The 17,890-nt window shown below is 34.0% G+C and overlaps 3 protein-coding genes across 3 annotated transcripts; all 3 read left to right on the forward strand.

Annotated features, from left to right (window-relative positions):
• The first annotated feature begins 419 nt into the window (after positions 1 to 419).
• On the forward strand, positions 420 to 6,713 carry LOC108205149 (phosphatase IMPL1, chloroplastic). Its single transcript, XM_017374963.2, has 10 exons — positions 420 to 867; positions 1,360 to 1,427; positions 2,215 to 2,348; positions 2,771 to 2,859; positions 3,866 to 3,923; positions 4,010 to 4,062; positions 4,554 to 4,652; positions 4,773 to 4,886; positions 5,761 to 5,862; positions 6,390 to 6,713. The coding sequence occupies exons 1-10, from the start codon at positions 424 to 426 to the stop codon at positions 6,486 to 6,488; spliced, it is 1,260 nt and encodes a 419-aa protein (XP_017230452.1). The 5' UTR covers positions 420 to 423; the 3' UTR covers positions 6,489 to 6,713.
• A 2,645-nt stretch (positions 6,714 to 9,358) lies between these two features.
• On the forward strand, positions 9,359 to 10,299 carry LOC108214057 (uncharacterized). The gene is made up of 3 exons (XM_017385842.2): positions 9,359 to 9,515; positions 9,601 to 9,656; positions 9,751 to 10,299. The coding sequence occupies exons 1-3, from the start codon at positions 9,429 to 9,431 to the stop codon at positions 10,094 to 10,096; spliced, it is 489 nt and encodes a 162-aa protein (XP_017241331.1). The 5' UTR covers positions 9,359 to 9,428; the 3' UTR covers positions 10,097 to 10,299.
• A 2,136-nt stretch (positions 10,300 to 12,435) lies between these two features.
• Positions 12,436 to 13,362, forward strand: LOC108212913 (uncharacterized). The gene is made up of 3 exons (XM_017384628.2): positions 12,436 to 12,593; positions 12,684 to 12,739; positions 12,821 to 13,362. Exons 1-3 carry the CDS (start codon positions 12,507 to 12,509, stop codon positions 13,164 to 13,166), a joined length of 489 nt encoding a protein of 162 aa, XP_017240117.1. The 5' UTR covers positions 12,436 to 12,506; the 3' UTR covers positions 13,167 to 13,362.
• Positions 13,363 to 17,890: the final 4,528 nt, after the last annotated feature.

A 17,890-nucleotide genomic window follows, 5' to 3' on the forward strand; every position in this document is an offset into this window, starting at 1 on the left:
TAAAATATAATCAACCTTAAACTTTTCATAAATGAAAAGAGTTGACTAGTAAAATTTTTCACGATGAATATATGTTACAATGTTCAGATTCTATTTTTGTATATTTTTCAGATTTAATTTTCGACTTTTGTTTAATAATCACGTCATTTTGTGTACAATTTCACTCAAAGCTCAGTAAAATTCATGTCATATTTTGACCTAATTTCATAAAAAAAATGAAAATATAAATTAATATAAAAAATGATGTATATGGATCATAAATTTATAAATGATGAACTTTGAAACTAAGCAAATGATTTAATTAACAATGGATAATTAACCCGTAAAATATATGTCCGGCCACAAATCGGACAGTCAAAATGAAACAAACTGAATTCATTGTCGTGTAGTCTCGCACATTTCACATTTTCGATACTCCCATTTATGCGCATATATATATATATATATTCTTCGAACGTGTGCTCCTCCCGCACGATAATCAGATTGCATATACTTGTTCCAAACACCAAGCAATATGAAAAACACAGACTGAACACAACACCAAATTCAGTTCAATTTCTTCTGTCTTCTCAAATGGGCAAGTGTTTAATTTCATCTACAGTCCCTCCACTTAGTTTTTGCACAAAACCCAGATCAATTTCACCATTAAATCATCCAAAATGTTATTGCCCAGTTCAATCAGAGTTGAGGAAAAAGTTTCTACCTTTAAGAAGCTTTGAATCAACAAGAACATTTTGCACAAGGGCTGTTCTTTCTGAAGTGCCTAATGAAAGCAAGTATTCAAAGATTGGTGCTAGTTCCACTGGCTCAATTCCATCTAAGCATCTTCTTCATGTTGTGGAAACTGCTGCCAAAACTGGTTCTGAGGTGACTCCACATATCACATTTTGTGTATATATTGTTTATTCGAATTGAAATCTATTGTGCCATTCATGAAATTGTGAATAACATGAATTAGCTGTATGTGATTCTGGTATATTTTTGTTTTTCTTCGAATTTAGTGTTGCACAGTTGATGCTTGTATAAATTGGATAAAAAATTAGTGTGAATAAATTTGCAATTATAGGATTAGTATGGAGCAAATTTTTTTTCTGCTCCCAAGTTTACCTAGGAACTGGGCACACCTAAATAGGATAACACCTGTACCGTTTATTTATTTATTTAGTAACTGTTATTTGTAGCTTTGTCCTAATGATCATATTTTTCACTACTCTGCACCAGATGATTATATTTCGCCGTTCTGCTTATGCCTCTTTTTATATATCCATGTGCCTGATTTTTTTTCAGTGACTTGAATAATTTTTTTATTCTACTTACAGATAGTTCTCTGTCTCAAGTGCATTAATATGTTGTTCTCAGGTTGTGATGGAAGCTGTAAATAAACCTCGAAATATTACCTACAAAGGACTCACTGATCTTGTGACGGAGTAAGTTTAAACATATTCTAATTCAAATTCGAACGTGATATGAAAATGCATAATGGCATCTAATTCAAATTCGAACGTGATATGAAAATGCATAATGGCATGAATTTCTTTCGAAAAGCCCCGAAGTGGTTCTTTTAAGTTTTCATTTTGAACATCAATGATTGTAGTTGAAGTATACACAATGGAAAATGCATAATGATATGAATTGTTTTCAAAAAGCTCAGGGGTACTTTCACAGTGTTCTGAAAAGTTACTCTATTAAATAATAAGTTTGGCTCAGATACTTGTTATATCTGTTTCCTTTCACTGCCTGTTCTAGTTTTTCCCTCAATTTTTTTAACATTGTAGGTAACTCTTGGTGCAGGTGTACAATAAAAAGCGTGGATCTAGGTTTTGCGTATTTTTAGCTTTTTGAATATATAATAATTTATTAGCTTGTTATAACCTTGAAAGGTCCTAGACATTTTTCAGATACTAAGAATATATTGGACCGTAGAATACGCAACTTGACAATAAAAATAAGGATACTTGCACAATCAATATCACTTTGAGGTGGCGATAATTAAAACAGTTTGTATTGTTCTGTCTGTAACTGTTCATGGTATGTTAAAAATATATAGAGCAAAACACATTATACTTACTTGCCAGTCACCACCTCTCATTTCAATTCAGGATCCACTTCTAAAATTCAGGCCTGTTTTTTCTGTTTATAGCACTGACTGTCGGTAGTACTGTTCTTTTCTTGAATCTCCTCCTAAGACCAACTAATTGTAGTATTAACTTGCAGTACTGACAAAATGAGCGAGGCTGCTATTCTAGAAGTGGTGAGGAAGAATTTTAGTGATCATCTTATTCTTGGGGAGGAAGGAGGGCTTATAGGAGATTCATCCTCTGATTTTCTATGGTGCATAGATCCTTTAGGTTTGCTTTCAGAGTTGTGCTTTTCTTTTTATTTACTATTTGAGTTCCTGGTTGTTCCTGCGTTTAACTTAGCAAACTTTTGATAACTTTGTTTTTTTAAAGATTATGGTCGATATACCTCTTCTTTTTGTAGTTTTCCTTTTAATTATAAAGGTAAGGGGAAGTGTTGATCTAACCAATGATTTAATCAAGAGGTAGATGGGAGAGGGAGATGAGCCTTTGCCATTAGACTATCCCTTAATCCTCATATATATATATATATAATCTTTAACACTCGGTCAGAAACATTCTTTTGTCATCTGAAGCCATCATCTGTGTTCATTATATTTATCTCTCTACAATACGTATGCTTGTTTGTATTATAAAGTTTGATTTTAATATTATAATAAAAAGCTTAACAATTTTTTCCTTCTGGAATATAGATGGGACAACGAATTTTGCACACGGCTATCCAAGTTTTGCTGTCTCTGTGGGAGTTCTATACAAAGGAAAGCCAGCTGCTGCATCTGTGGTGAATACTTGCATATTCTATTAGTAGCTTCGTATTTCATTTTCTTAATTTTAATGATATGCGGAAAAGGTAGTTAATAAGAATTCCTAAGTCACACTTTTTTTTTTCTGATCTTGGCTGCTGTCCTATGGCTAAGAATCAAAATGCTACTCACCAGATACTTCTTTTAAATTCTTGCCAGACTCCATTGCACCTTTTTGAAACTAATTATCAGTCTGTAAAATGAAGATTATTTCATACTAGTGCAAGTCATTTTTCTGAATAATAATGATAATTATTATTACAGCATTTTTTGCTGTATACAACACATTCTATCCACAAACTTCTCACAGTTCGGTACTATTTTTATCTTTTTCTGACATTATTTCCTATATTTTACACATTTCATTCGCCATCCACAGACTTGATCAATGCTACAAAAAATGTTGATATTCCTTTGTTGGCTTCCCTTCAGCTACCTTTGTTATAATTATCATATATTTATTTGGCTAGCTTTCTTCAAGAGTTTAATGACTCCCTATACATGTCTAGGACCCAGTATCCAAAAGAGCTAGCAATTTGGTATACATTAGTTGTTTGCTTGTGCTTATAAAGGCCAAGAATACTCTTTATCCAATCAATGTGGGATGTTACATTTGCAGTGAATGATTAGGTAGGTGACAATTTTTTGTGAAGAAAGAGAAAATGATGGCTATTGCATTTCCCTGTCACATATTCTAGGGCCTGTAAGTGAGTGAGAATGATCTTGTACTAGCTCCTAAGAATAACATGCACATTTTTGGGAAAGTTCTTTCCATTTTAAAAACAAATTCTCAAACTGATTAGTCTGTTTTACTAGATAGGTTGTACTGGCCAACTATAGCCATCAAGCCATGCTAGTTCTCATAAGTGTTAGTGCGATTATTTAATAGTAATTCAGAGGAAAAATATCAAAGAGAAGTCTGAGTACAGGAATTTATTTGTTGACTACATTGGAATTTACATTTTATTGTCCTGCTGTTTGTAGGTTGAGTTTGTTGGAGGTCCTATGTGCTGGAATACACGAACATTTTCTGCAGTTGCAGGTCAGAAGGTTCTTTATAGGGACTCATAAAATATATTCTTTTCCTTTAATTTGAAAAATAACTTCTGTATGATCCATGTAATTCAGGTGGGGGTGCTTATTGCAATGGACAAAAGATTCATGTTAGTAAAACTGACAAGGTGAGGCAATAGCTTTCTGCCGTGTCACATTGTTTAAGTATAGTAAATAGATGTTTTCATCATCCGATCTCTGATTAGGCGGGATGTCTAGCTTTTTTTCTTGAAATCTATCTCAGTCTTCAACTTTTTTGATTTCTTGCACATTTCCAAGTTACTAGAGAGCATATAAAACAAATCATCAAATAGGAAGCAGTATGGAATGAAGATATCATGACTATGAGCAGCACATATTACTAAAATAGTGAATATTCTAAGATGTTTAGAAATTAATGATATATAACTAGAACTTTATGCTTTCCCAACTTTCAACTACTGCTGCTACTGTCAGTGAGTATTCACCCCAATGGTTATTTAATTTATTTTCCTGTGTGCGCTTGTTTTTGTTCAGTTTGTGGTTGTGGGCGGGTTTCAAATTTTAATGTTGTTATTTCTGGGTTATTTAATTTATTTGTTGAATTCTTTCAACCATTTGAAGTAATATTTTGTATCAGGTGGAGCGATCCCTTCTGGTGACTGGATTTGGATATGAACACGATGATGCATGGGCTACTAATATTAATTTATTTAAAGAATTTACTGACGTTAGCAGGGTATGAACCACATGCTCTGGACCTGTTGTAGTGTCATTAAAAGAACAATTTTGTGTAATATCTCATACTTAACATGCTCCTTCATAAACTCCACTATACCTGTGGCTTCAATATATATAGGGTGTGAGAAGACTTGGCGCTGCTGCTGTCGACATGTGCCATGTAGCTTTGGGCATTGTAGAATCATACTGGGAATATCGTTTAAAACCGTGGGATATGGCTGCAGGAGTTTTGGTATGATAGTTGTTGAAAAACAAATTTATAATTTAATAATTGAATATGCTGGTGAAAGTTTCTCTATACTAGGTCGAAATGATATGTTAATTGCAATACTTTAAGTCTGGCATTATTGTATGATTCATAGTTATATTTCACTGTACTAGTGTATGATATAATTTGACCTCCAATTCAACTTTGTTCGACACAACATTTACAAAAAGTCTTTAGTATATGCTGCAGGACTCAGAAATTTAACATCTTTGTTTGACATTTCTATGGGAGTTCTTACTTGAAATTAACATTAAAGTCTTATTATAAGTAAAGTTATACTGATGGAAGAACATATTGGAAAATTTAGCTGTATAGTGTAGTAGTAAACTGTTGTTTGACGTCTTGGCACTCTTACTAGATATTACCTCATTGGAACTACAGTATAATACATTATCTTGGAACATTACGATTAAATTTATACTGATGGAAGAATATATTGAAAAATTTAGCTGTATAGAGTAGTAGTAAACTGTTGTTTGACGTCTCGGCACTCTTACTGGATATTACCTCATTCAAACTACAGTAATACATTATTTTGGCCTTGCCGCCTTGAAACAACTACCTCATAAGGATTAGAATCCAAATAGAAAGCTTTAACCTATAGGGACTTTTAAAATGAAACCCAACAACAGTAACCCTATCTGTTCTAGGTAAATTTTTTCTTGTCCTGAGGTTTTTTTTGACCCAATAAGTGAATTGTATTACAAACAACTAATATGTGAAAAAATGTGGTCAGTGTTGATTATTTCTAGGATTAGTGGTAGCAAGACAGTGAAAGTGAGGATATGATTCTTACAGCAATGTATTCAAGTATTTGATGCATTTGCATAACATGCAGATAGTTGAAGAAGCTGGTGGGACAGTTTCGTGCATGGATGGTGGTAAATTTTCTGTATTTGATAGATCTGTTTTGGTATCCAATGGTGTGCTGCATGAAAAGGTTAGACTTATTTTCTTGCTGTAGCAGTGAGTTTGATCAGTGACTAGTCTAAAAGTTTTAAATAATAAACATAAACATTTCTTGCTTGTGATTTCAGATGTCTCTTTAGAATTTTCTTTTTGGTTGGAGTTTTCGTGTTCGTTCAGTGTTCATGATAGTTATCGTTGAATGTTCTAATATAAAAGTCCACATCTTTCACAAATTTTATTCTTTATTGTCAAACAACCACAATTGCGTACAGCATGCAAACAAACACACACACACAACACATACAGTATGTTTATTTTTGCATATTAACTTTTTTATATAATATATACTACAAACTAATTACAACCAATGAGGAGTTGTAATTCAATGGCTTTCCCAAGTACATTTCCAGTGGTGGATTGTCTAATCAGTAGTGGTAACTTGTCTACCAGTTGTGCTAAATTATTCAAATAATAGTAATAAATTGTGGCAATTTTGGTTGCATTGTGCATGTTTCACCAAAGATGAAAGCACTTTATCCCATAGTATTTAAAATGCAGCTCTTGGAGAGAATCGGTCCAGCAACTGAGGATCTAAAGACGAAAGGCATCGACTTTTCATTGTGGTTCAAACCAGATAATTACTACACAGAACTCTAGGGTATGCTGTAGTTCACTTCTTTATGGGCCTACTACAAGTGTTCAAACGCCTACCATGAGTTTTTACTTGTAGTTTATATATATTTCACTCAAAGGGTTCAGATTTTCGGTTACTTTTATGTTAACCGGCTGCATAACAAGATGTTAACTCTACATTCAACATCTCTTTATCATTATTTGCTAGCACATGTAAAATAGATTAGAAGAATTTCATATTACATGTAACATGTGTTAAATGTTGACACACCCGACATAGGTTAGAAATGTGTTACACGTGTAAAACACCAAAGCATAAACAAATGATGTGTTATGTTTAAGGGCCAAATTTTTTTTGTAAAAATAAAATAAAACGGTGTGCATTATAACATGGAAACATATTTTGTAAAATGCATTATGGGAGTTTACAATTTTGCAGTTTTTGAGATGCAATGTTTTAATCTACTACTGAGATTTTAATAATATCCTTTATAATCAATACATATAGAGGGTTCTAATTAAAAGTTCTAGATCAAGGAAACCACACAGAGTAGACAGAGATCATCAGTGTAGAGGGTACTCTGTGTGCCATATTATATCCTTTGTTGATTTCCTCTTCCTTTCCTCTAGAGATTAGTTGGATAGGACTTGTTTAATGTTGAGAACAAATTAGGAGCGACATTTGACTGTGTACATATAAAATATCATGTTTTCTACCTTTTAATTGTATATGTAAATCCCATTGAGTTTCTAGTAAGATATGCTGCCAGCCTGGTACTCTGAACACTAGAATTCATCGCAATTGGTAGTAAATTTAAAAAGGGTTCTTCAAAAACCTTAGTTTCTCCTCCATTAGTTATTGGATACTGAGAATAATTGCGACTGGATGTAAATTTCAGTTTCGAGATTAAATTTATCAATGTTGTAATAATTTGTCTACTTATGTATAATAAAAATATGCAGATGCATTATTGACAAAAGGAATCAGGAATCACCATCTAGAGTTAGTTTTACAACTCTAGAACCACTAAATCCCATTGAAAACATAGATATCTTGGATGCTTTGTTTTTCCTATTTTACTAGGGACTAATAGATAATTTGAAAGTATGAAAAGTTGATTTTTGGATTCCCAGTGCGTTCATGTCGGAACAGATACTGCTTGACACTCCTGGGCACTGTATTGATTTGTTCTCCATTGTTTGATTCCATTTGGAAGCTGCAGCCTTTGACCTCCTAGCTTTGCATTTTAGAAAATGATACACCTGGAAATTGGAATAGCATTCTTCTGTTAAGACCGGTAACATTTATGTTCCTTTAACATCTGCATTGCCTGCTGTAGATTCAGCAGAATCACCACTGGAAACAATACACATAAATACTTGGCAGAAGCTGATTTTATAAAATAAAAAAAAAAAAAAATCAGCTTTAACCCCTGCTGTCCTCCAAAGAAACAATTGTTTTCTAATGGGACTTGGTAATTAGTTTTATAAAAATTCCTGGATGGATTTCTAAACTTAAAGTCGAAAATAGCTTTAAATCCACGGCTTAAAACTCAGACAAACAGGCTCCGCTCCTTGACAATAGCTTTGGAGAAGAGGACTGGCCCTAGATGTTCAGTTCTACTACAAGTTTTGGCCTTGAAAAACAGTGCTAGTGGGAGTTACATGCTATGGTCAATTTTGGTCATGACTGAGAATTTTTTTCAAAAACTTTGTAACTGTACATATTTCCTGAGGTACTGGAGTTATGGAGGCATACCAAGAGAAGCTGAAATTTGATGATTAAATAATTATCAACCAATGGCCTCTAGTTCAATACATCAGACCAGAGGACGAGCATCAGAGGATGAGTAGATAAGATGTGAAAACTTTTGACCCTTGATTAAACTATGCGTAAATTTGAAGCAAGCTTGCTTTTGTTTCCATGTCTTTAAACTTGAGGTACAACAATAGCAGAGCCATCCATAGATTCCTATATTAAAAATCTATTAGAAAGTCATATACTATCTGAATATATTCTAGCTAGCTTAATTCTTGCTGGGTGCAGCTTGTCTCCCTTATAATGATTCATTGATTCCTGCTGAAGTCAAATCGTAGATGCAACTTAAGCACCTGAGCGAAGTAATCTACTTCTTACTTTCCGTGATCCTACTTGTAAAACAATTTTAAGCTCTTTGTACTGGTAACAAGAACACATAAACTGTTTGGTTTACCTGATTTATGATTACTTCGACCTTCTCGTACTCCTACAAAAAGTCTTTGACAATGAACTGGAGATTCATTTGTATTTGCAGTTGAAGGATTTCAGTTTAAGGACGTTTCTAGTGTGTGCTCATCTAGCAATTTTTTTTTACGTAGGTGGCAGATTTTAATTGGTGAAGATTTTTGTGCATGTTAGGGGACCATCATTATTTATGAGATCAAAGCCAATAAAAATGCTGACACTAGAAAAATCGTTAGTCATAATTGTTCCAAAGTTCCGGCACACACCTTGATCCAAATATAACAGGTGTAAAAGAATTGCAGGGTGCATGTCATATAAATAATAGAAAACTAAAGTCTGATGATCATTCTTTAGTAACAGAGCTATTGTATATTCTGTTATCACAATTTGGCCTAATTTCAATATCAAGTGCAAAGTTTGCACCAAAAATTGGGGAAATATCGAGAGTGTTGTACTTTTTTTCATCCGAGTTGATAAGTTTGAACCTAATATAACTCTCTTAATTATCAACAACATAGATTTGCTCAAGCACATCCTCAGCTTTGGAGCGAACAAAAAAAGATATATTCGTGTGAGACTATTAAACAGAATCTGAATCTGCTGCTCTGCAAGAGATGCTTGATGTTGATGAGGAATTGATTAGGAATTCGGATTAATCTGGCTAGCGGTGCTATAAATAGCGCCACTACAAGAAAGTTTACCGCAAGGCAGAACCAAATACATACACAGATAGTTATAAGATGGCTCAAGCAGTGAAGATTGATGCGGCACAGGCTATGAAAATGGGAAATAAACTCCCTCATGTTGTTGGCTCAGAGGAGAAGACGGTATGTCTACTGAATTATGATGTGTAATTATCACATATTAAATGAAGAACATTACCGTAATCTTAACTATTCATGTCTGGTGTAGAAAGTTGTGCCTGCTAACAAGCTCGATTATGCAGACCCTCAAGCATGGAAATTCTAGTAAGTACATAATAGTGCATGAGAATAATAAAACCAACTAATTCTGTTGTATTTAATTAAATTTCCTAATTCTACTGTATGCCTGTGTATGTAGTCGTGATACTGCTGAATTTGTGGGAGGAAGCGATCCCACGGTCCAGGGAGTTTATGGTGTGGAAGAACTAGACTCAGGAAAGACGTACGAGGTGTCGTTTTATGTGTCTGTGATGAACCTTCCGGTGTCAAATCCTGTGACACTTACCTTGGAGCTTCCAAACCGGAAGAAACAAGAGAATACAGTAGATATAACAGTGAATCCACTTGTCTGGCAAGAAGTATCAGTTGGGAAATTCGAGAACAAATTTCCATATGGAGACATCAAATTCAAATTCTCTGGTGTTTCTGGTGATACCTGGAGGGGTCTGCTCCTCAAGGGCGTCCACATTACCTCGTCCTCCTAATCGAACCACCAACAAAATTAATAAATAGTCTACTTAGCAGCCGCGAATCAAATTCTATGTTTAGATGGTTGTTAGGTAGTTGATTATCATATGCATGCAACTTATGTAATAAAATGATTACTGCTGGTTGTTAGCTGCCTTGGCATACTACCAAGTTGATTAATGGGCAAAATCTACCTACATATATATGTTTTAAATTTTAACATCTCTCCTGATCAAATTAGTCTATTTTTTTTGCATTTTATGATCTAAAGAAAGAATTAATTTTGACAAAACTGTTAAATCATGGTAGTTAATTAATACAAACAAATTTTTTGTAAATTGAAATTATAATCATTAAACTTCACAATAGATTATAGAAAGATCTCAATAACGCCCGCAATGGTTGGTTCAGCTGGTTAAAAGAGGGGACTTGTATCCTCTTGGTCACATGTTTGGGTTTGGCTGCTTTCATACCCATACCTAATTCCCCGTACCACCCAACCAAACGACCCCTTAAACTTAGAACATGCAAATTTTGAACTTAGAACATACAAATATCAAAATGTTCATGGATATGAAATAAGTCCAAAATACTCGCTGAGAAGGAGGAACAAATTAAACACTTGCACAAACAGCTATGTTAACCATTTTTTTTCTACAATATATACACATCATATTCATGGGTAAAGACGACAACGTATTCATTACTCGCGTGTTTGACGAAATTAGACGGTTAGCCGAAAGATGGTTATCGGTTTAAGGACGTAAGGGTGACCTTGCTTTTTCAGGGTAAGAAGGGGTAGAGAAAATGTCTCGAGCCAATGTTCGAGAATCAAGCGCTACGGCGCTGAAGTAACCCATGCCATACTCTCGGGAAAAGCTCGAACGACCTTCAACAAAAGGGTACCTGTACCTGAAACCGCACAGGTAGGTAGGTAGAGAATACCTAAGGGCGCGAGACAACTCTCTCTAAGGAACTCAGCAAAATAGCTCCGTAACTTCGGGAGAAAGGGTGCCTCCTCACAAAGGGATCGCAATGATTCATATAAATCACTTAGTGGTAAATGCTCAGAATAAATACAAAGTTTCTCGATTTTTTTCATTATTGCATTATAATAACATATTCTTTTGGGGTTAGTTATACATGTAGAAGATGTATATTAATATCGTAATAATTCTCACTCTCATGTTCACCTGGAATCACACAAAACGATGTGACGTATTATGTAATATCGCCGAAATGTATACCTTATCAACTTCTAATGGATTACTTTTTCTCTCATCTAACATTATTTTCCACAATTGCGAATCAATCCCCAGTGAAAACTTTCGAGCTTTGAGTAGACTAGGTTCAATATTAATTCATCACACTACAATGACACTAATGTTGCGCGACATGTACAGTACATAGTTTCTCAAAATCTGGCTATGCTATGCGTAAATTTGAAGCTTGCTTGGTTTTGTTTCGATGTGATTAAAGTTTAAACTTGAGCTATCAACCATAGCAGAGCCATCCATAGATTCCTATATTAGAATCTATTAGAAAGCCATATACTTTATGATCAGAAAATATTCTAGCTATCTTAATTCTTGGTGGTGCAGCTTAGCTTTGTTATAGCGATTTATTGGCTTCTGCTTAAGTCAAATCGTATATGCAACTTAAGTACCTCAGCCAAGTTATTTATTTCTTACTTTACGTAATCCTACCTGTAAAACAATTTTAAGCTCTTTGTACTCATAACAAGAACACATAAACTGTTTCGTTTACTGGAGTTATGATTACTTTGAGCCTTCTAGTACTCCTCCAAACGTCAACCAGAGTTTCATTTGTGTTTGCAGTTGAAGGATTTTAGTCTAAATTGTTCCCAAAGTTCTGGCACACAGATTAATTCAAATATGACAGGAATAAAAGAATTAATGCAGGGTCTATGTCATATAATTAATGGAAAACTAAGGTCTGATGATCGTTCTATAGTCATAGAGCTTGTATGTTCTATTATGACATTGTTTGTGCTTTCGGTGATCCTGCAACTATGTATGCCACCGTATGGCATTGAACATACGTTAACAAATTGAGCAAAATCAATATCAAACGAAAAAGTTTGCACAAAAATTGGGGAAACGTCAATTTATTGATAGTGTTGAACATTTTTTCAGTCGAGTTGATAAGTTCGGACCTAATATAAATCTCTTAATTATCAATGGCATAGATTTGCTCAAGCACTTGCTCGACTTTGGACCGAACAAAAAAGATATATTCGTGTGAGACTATGAAACAGAATCTTAATCTGCAAGAGATGCTAGATGTTGATGAGGAATTGATTAGGGATTTGGATTAATCTGGCCAGCGGTGCTATAAATAGGACACACTACATGAAAGTTTACCACAAGGCACAGAATTCCAAATACTTACATATTTAGTTATAAGATGGCTCAAGTAGCAAGGACTGATGCGGCACAGGCTATGAAAATGGGAAAAGAACTCCCTCATGTTGCTGGCTCAGAGGGGAAGACGGTATGTCTACTGAATTATGACTCTGTAATTATATATCACATATTAAATGAAGAACATTACCGTAATCTTAACTATTCATGTCTGGTATAGCAAGTTGTGCCTTCTAAGGAGCTCCATTACGCAGACCTTCAAGCATGGAAATTCAAGTAAGTACATAATAGTGCTGATGGAGTTGGACTAATTCTGCTCTATCCAATTGAATTTTCTAATTCTACTGTATTATGTAGTGATGACACTGCTGAATTTCTGGGAGGAAGCGATCCCACAGTCGACGGAACTTACAGTGTGAAAAATCTTGAATTGGGAAAGATGTACGAGGTGTCTTTTTATATGTCCATAAAAAACCTTCCAGTGTCAAATCAAGTGACACTTACCTTGGAGCTTCCGGGCGGGAAGAAAGAAGAGAAGACAGAAAAAATTGTAGTAGTTCCACTTGTCTGGGAAGAAGTATCTGTTGGGAATTTCCTGAACGTGTATCCAAGAGGAGACATCAAATTCAAATTCTCTGGTGTTTCTGGTGATACCTGGAAGGGTCTGCTCCTCAAGGGCGTCCACATTACCTCTTCCTCCTAATTGAACCACCGACAAAAATAAATACTCTGCTTAACAACTGCGAATCAAATTCTATGTTTAGATGGTTGTTAGGTAGTTGATTAACATATGCATGGAACTTATGTAATAAAACGACTACTACTGGCCGGTAGGCGGTAGCTGCCTAGCTTGTTGTACTATCAAGTTGATTAATGGGCAAAATCATCACTACAACTTACCTGAGTATGTTTTAAGTTGATCTAACATCTCTCTTGGCCTGACTAGTCTATCTTTTTGCACACGTTTTACTCCCAACTAAAAGCACATGAATTAATATCAACTCCGAGACATACACTTGCAAGTGCTTTAGCTACACAATATTATTTTCATGATTTTCATTTCGCGAATTACAATAACTATTCTATACTTTTATTCACTGAAAAGTTACAAAAATAATATTTTTGAATAGGTAGTCAAAGCACTTGGAAGTATTAGATCAAGAATCGATGTGTTCTATGATGATGATGACTAGGTATCTATCGAACAGTTTGTGCCTGTTTTTCTGTTTAATGTTTCTGCACAATTGATTTCTGCCTAAAACAAACCTGATCCTCTCAGGTAACAAATGAAAGAGCTCTCATTTTTCCATGGCCTCTAGTACAATACACCAGAGGACGATCATCAGAGAACGAATAGATAAGATGTGAAAACGTTTGACCCTTGATTAGACTATACTTAAATTTGAAGAGTGCTTGCTTTTGTTTCGGACTAATTATCAAACTCATCACTCAAGTCGACAAAAGATATCAACTTCATCACTGATCTTCACAGGGTCTCACTTGACTCGCTAAACAGATTTAGCGCTAACAGAATCATAGACAGAGTGACTATGCAGTAAAAATGGCTGACGGGGCGACAACTATGGAATAGATGGCAAATGACTAGCCAGTTAATTGTAATTTTTTCTAGATGTTTGTACCAAACAAAAACGTTGACAAATACTTATATTTTTTTTCCAAAATTAATATATTTATATCATCCTCTCACTTTCTTCATGACAATTTTGTTCCACATTTAATGAGGGTGCTAACGGGCTGACAATTTCCCATGAGCTTCTTCAAAATCTTCTTTGTACAGCTTACTTGTGATATTAACATTTCATCATCCATTTGCTTCACTTTAATGTCAAGATACTGAGACATAAGCCTAATATCAGTCATCTCAAATTCTCTTAACTATGTCTTGCTTAAATTTCTCAACATATTTGGATTATTTTCCATTTTAAAATTGGAATTTAAGTATTTTTTTCGTGTTTCTTTTTCATTTTAATTGACTCGGTTCTTCTAAACTTTCTAGTCAAATCTTGTTTTTTAATATTAAAAATTAGAATAAAATATCCAATCAACTAATAAATTAATAAGAAAAACATTCATAAATTATACTCCCTCTGTTTTTTATTATTTGACACTTTAACTTTTGACACACACTTTTAAATCCTTTGACTGGGTTGTTAAAAATATTATTTTTAATTTTTTTTTTCTGAATAAAAATATATAATCAAAATTTTAGTTCACAAAAAAATCAATCAAAAACAATATTTTTAACTACTCGGTCAAAGCACTTAAAACTGTGTGGCAGAAGTCAAAACGTCAAATAATAAAAAACACAAAGAGTAAAGGGGTAACAATTATGCATCAAATTGATCCTAAATATGTTATTCAAAATATTATTATGTATTTAATTTATTGACACCCCCGTTAGTGTCAATTCTGGCTTAGAGTTCAAGCCAGAAAGATGGATAACTGAACGAGGAGGGATTAAACATGAGCCGTCCTACAAATTTAGTGTCTTTAATGCAGGGCCAAGATTGTGTATAGGTAAGGATTGTTGTAAATATAAAACTAGAATTATTACTATAGAATAAGATAGTAATTGATATGTACAAGAGCAGAACTCTCTCAAGAACTACATTGTACTTTTCTTGTTATATTCCTCCTTGTACCTCTAAAAAGAGATTACATGCCATATTTAAAACAAACGTACTTGACTCCTAATAGTATTCTACTACTATTCTAATAAATCTCCTAAAACAAGATAGACTCAATATCTCCTACAAACTCTCTAGAACTCCAACAAACATCCAACTACTTCAATCTTAAATTAATCCTCCAAATAAATAACTAAACAAATAATAATAATAACTAAATTTAAGATTATTCCAACAATCACCCCCATAATCTTAAATTTACTTAACATAATTTATGAAGCACTTCTCTTCATCTGTGATGCACTTCTCACCACCACCAATTTTGTTGATGCACTTTTCATCAACACCAATTTGTTGATGCACTTTTCATCAACACCCAATTTACTGGAGCACTTCTCTCCATCATCCTGAGCACCAAGGCTTCAGCTTTTTTCTCTAATTTTAACTTCTACTGGCTAGTGCAAACAGAGTAGAAAGTAGCCCCATATGCATCCCATACTGCACATGATGATACCTCCCACTTGCCCATACCGCATCAAATCTTTCTCGGCAGCCCTTCTGTTGTAACCACCTTCTCAGCTTGAATTGCTTCTTGAAAATCATATTATTATGCCACAAAGAACCTGGCTCTGATACCATGTTGTAAAATAAAACTAGAATTATTACTATAGAATAAGATAGTAATTGATATGTACAAGAGCAGAACTCTCTCAAGAACTACATTGTACTTTTCTTGTTATATTCCTCCTTGTACCTCTAAAAAGAGATTACATGCCATATTTAAAACAAACGTACTTGACTCCTAATAGTATTCTACTACTATTCTAATAAATCTCCTAAAACAAGATAGACTCAATATCTCCTACAAACTCTCTAGAACTCCAACAAACATCCAACTACTTCAATCTTAAATTAATCCTCCAAATAAATAACTAAACAAATAATAATAATAACTAAATTTAAGATTATTCCAACAAGGATATGGCGCTCACTCAAATGAAGATGGATGCCACCGCAATTATACATGATTACAGTGTTAAGATGGTTGAAGGTCATCCGGTAGTCCCCAGGGATTCTGTCGTCATGGAAATGAAATATGGTTTAAAAGTAAGGCTAGCTATATAAAAGAAGTGGCCACTCGGACCCTTCTAACTAATGAACCAGTACGATCGAGTTTGTCGTTACTATTAAAGCTGGTTGCTTGTAATGCTATTGAATAAAGTGAGCATACGCTGTGAATTGTGATGCCTCACATTTGTGATTCGAGTGAGTATGGTGTTTCAATATAATATTATGGGTATAAATTATATTATAGTGCAGTGATCACTTCTACTAACACGAATTTCCAATCTGTAAGAGAGAGTGAATATGTTAGGGCCGAGAATGACCAAGAGTCGTCGTAATTAAAGAAGAATTGGGATGACAAATATGAATATTTTCGAAGCAAGTCGATGAAATAGTAAATAACCCCTATATATATAATGTAACCTACGACATACGTTACCCCTTATTATGATCTTCAGCCATCGATATAAATTTGTTTAACTTTACTGAAATACAAGTACAGAGAAAACCTGAAATCAGCAAGTTATTCATCTCAAACCCTAAAGTCATCCTCAACATGTAGCCAATTCTTCATCAGTATGTGTTGCTAAATTTGTAATAAAAGTTTCAAACTGAAACGATTGAGAAATACACCTTAGTTTTTGGTTATTTTCGACATGTCAACTCCACTGAAACATTATTTCATGTACAAATGGATAACTATAGACCAAGTATAATCTGCATGTAGTATAGGTTAAATGGTAGGTATAATGGCGTACATCTCATAATATGTTGGTCCTGTACAGTTTGTTGAATACAAGGTTCGGTGGCTTCAGGTTGATATGGGTGCCAAATCAGCTGCAACAGGCTTCAACTTTTCTACTCTAGTTGAATAGGTTAAAGAATTCTTCGCCATAGTGTCCTTTATTTAAGTCGCACGTGTTAATTTCTTATACACCATTTTGTGTGTCGAGAACGGGTTACGGGTTATTATGTTAGTTATTTATAAAAATACAAATAATGTTAAAGGTTCAAATCTCATCATTGCATATACTATTTCATATTATTTGATCTTAAGTTAAAATTATACACATTCGAATCAAAAGTATTTAATTATTTATATTAGTATTTAAGTTTATGTGTGTGTGCGAACGGGCATGACTAAATTTACATGCCGATAAAATATCAATGACTATAATTAAAAGAATATGGTAATGACATAGTGATGTTCAAACGAAACAATATATTTAGGAAACAATAGATGAGGTTCACGTATAGGTGGATGAATTTAGAGCTAAAATTGCTTGCTCTAGCCAGTAGTTCATGTTGAGTAGACTTCAGTTGATAACGCAGTCAAATAATCAAAATATCATCCAAGCAAAGTCAGCAGATTAGGATTTTTAGTGACCCTTATCTCAAGGTCAAAACTGTATCAACTTTACAAGCATTTGTTCTTTGTATAGTCGGTGTTTCTTCATAATTTGTAATAATTCACATTATTGTTCTTTGTATAATCGGTGTTTCTTAATAATTTGTAATAAATCACATTAAAACTTGATAAAAGTATAAATTTTACAGTGGCGGAATTTGATCATAATATTATTCGCACCTATTTGACTCGTTTTTATCTCCAGTGGCGGAACCAAGATTAAGTGTTGGGGGGATGAACTAAACCAGAACATAAATTAAGGGATAAGTAGTATGTCTGCGTGTCTTAACCATCATGATAGAAAGA

Source organism: Daucus carota, chromosome 1 (assembly GCF_001625215.2).
Source record: "Daucus carota subsp. sativus chromosome 1, DH1 v3.0, whole genome shotgun sequence".
In the NCBI taxonomy this organism is placed as follows: Eukaryota; Viridiplantae; Streptophyta; class Magnoliopsida; order Apiales; family Apiaceae; genus Daucus; species Daucus carota.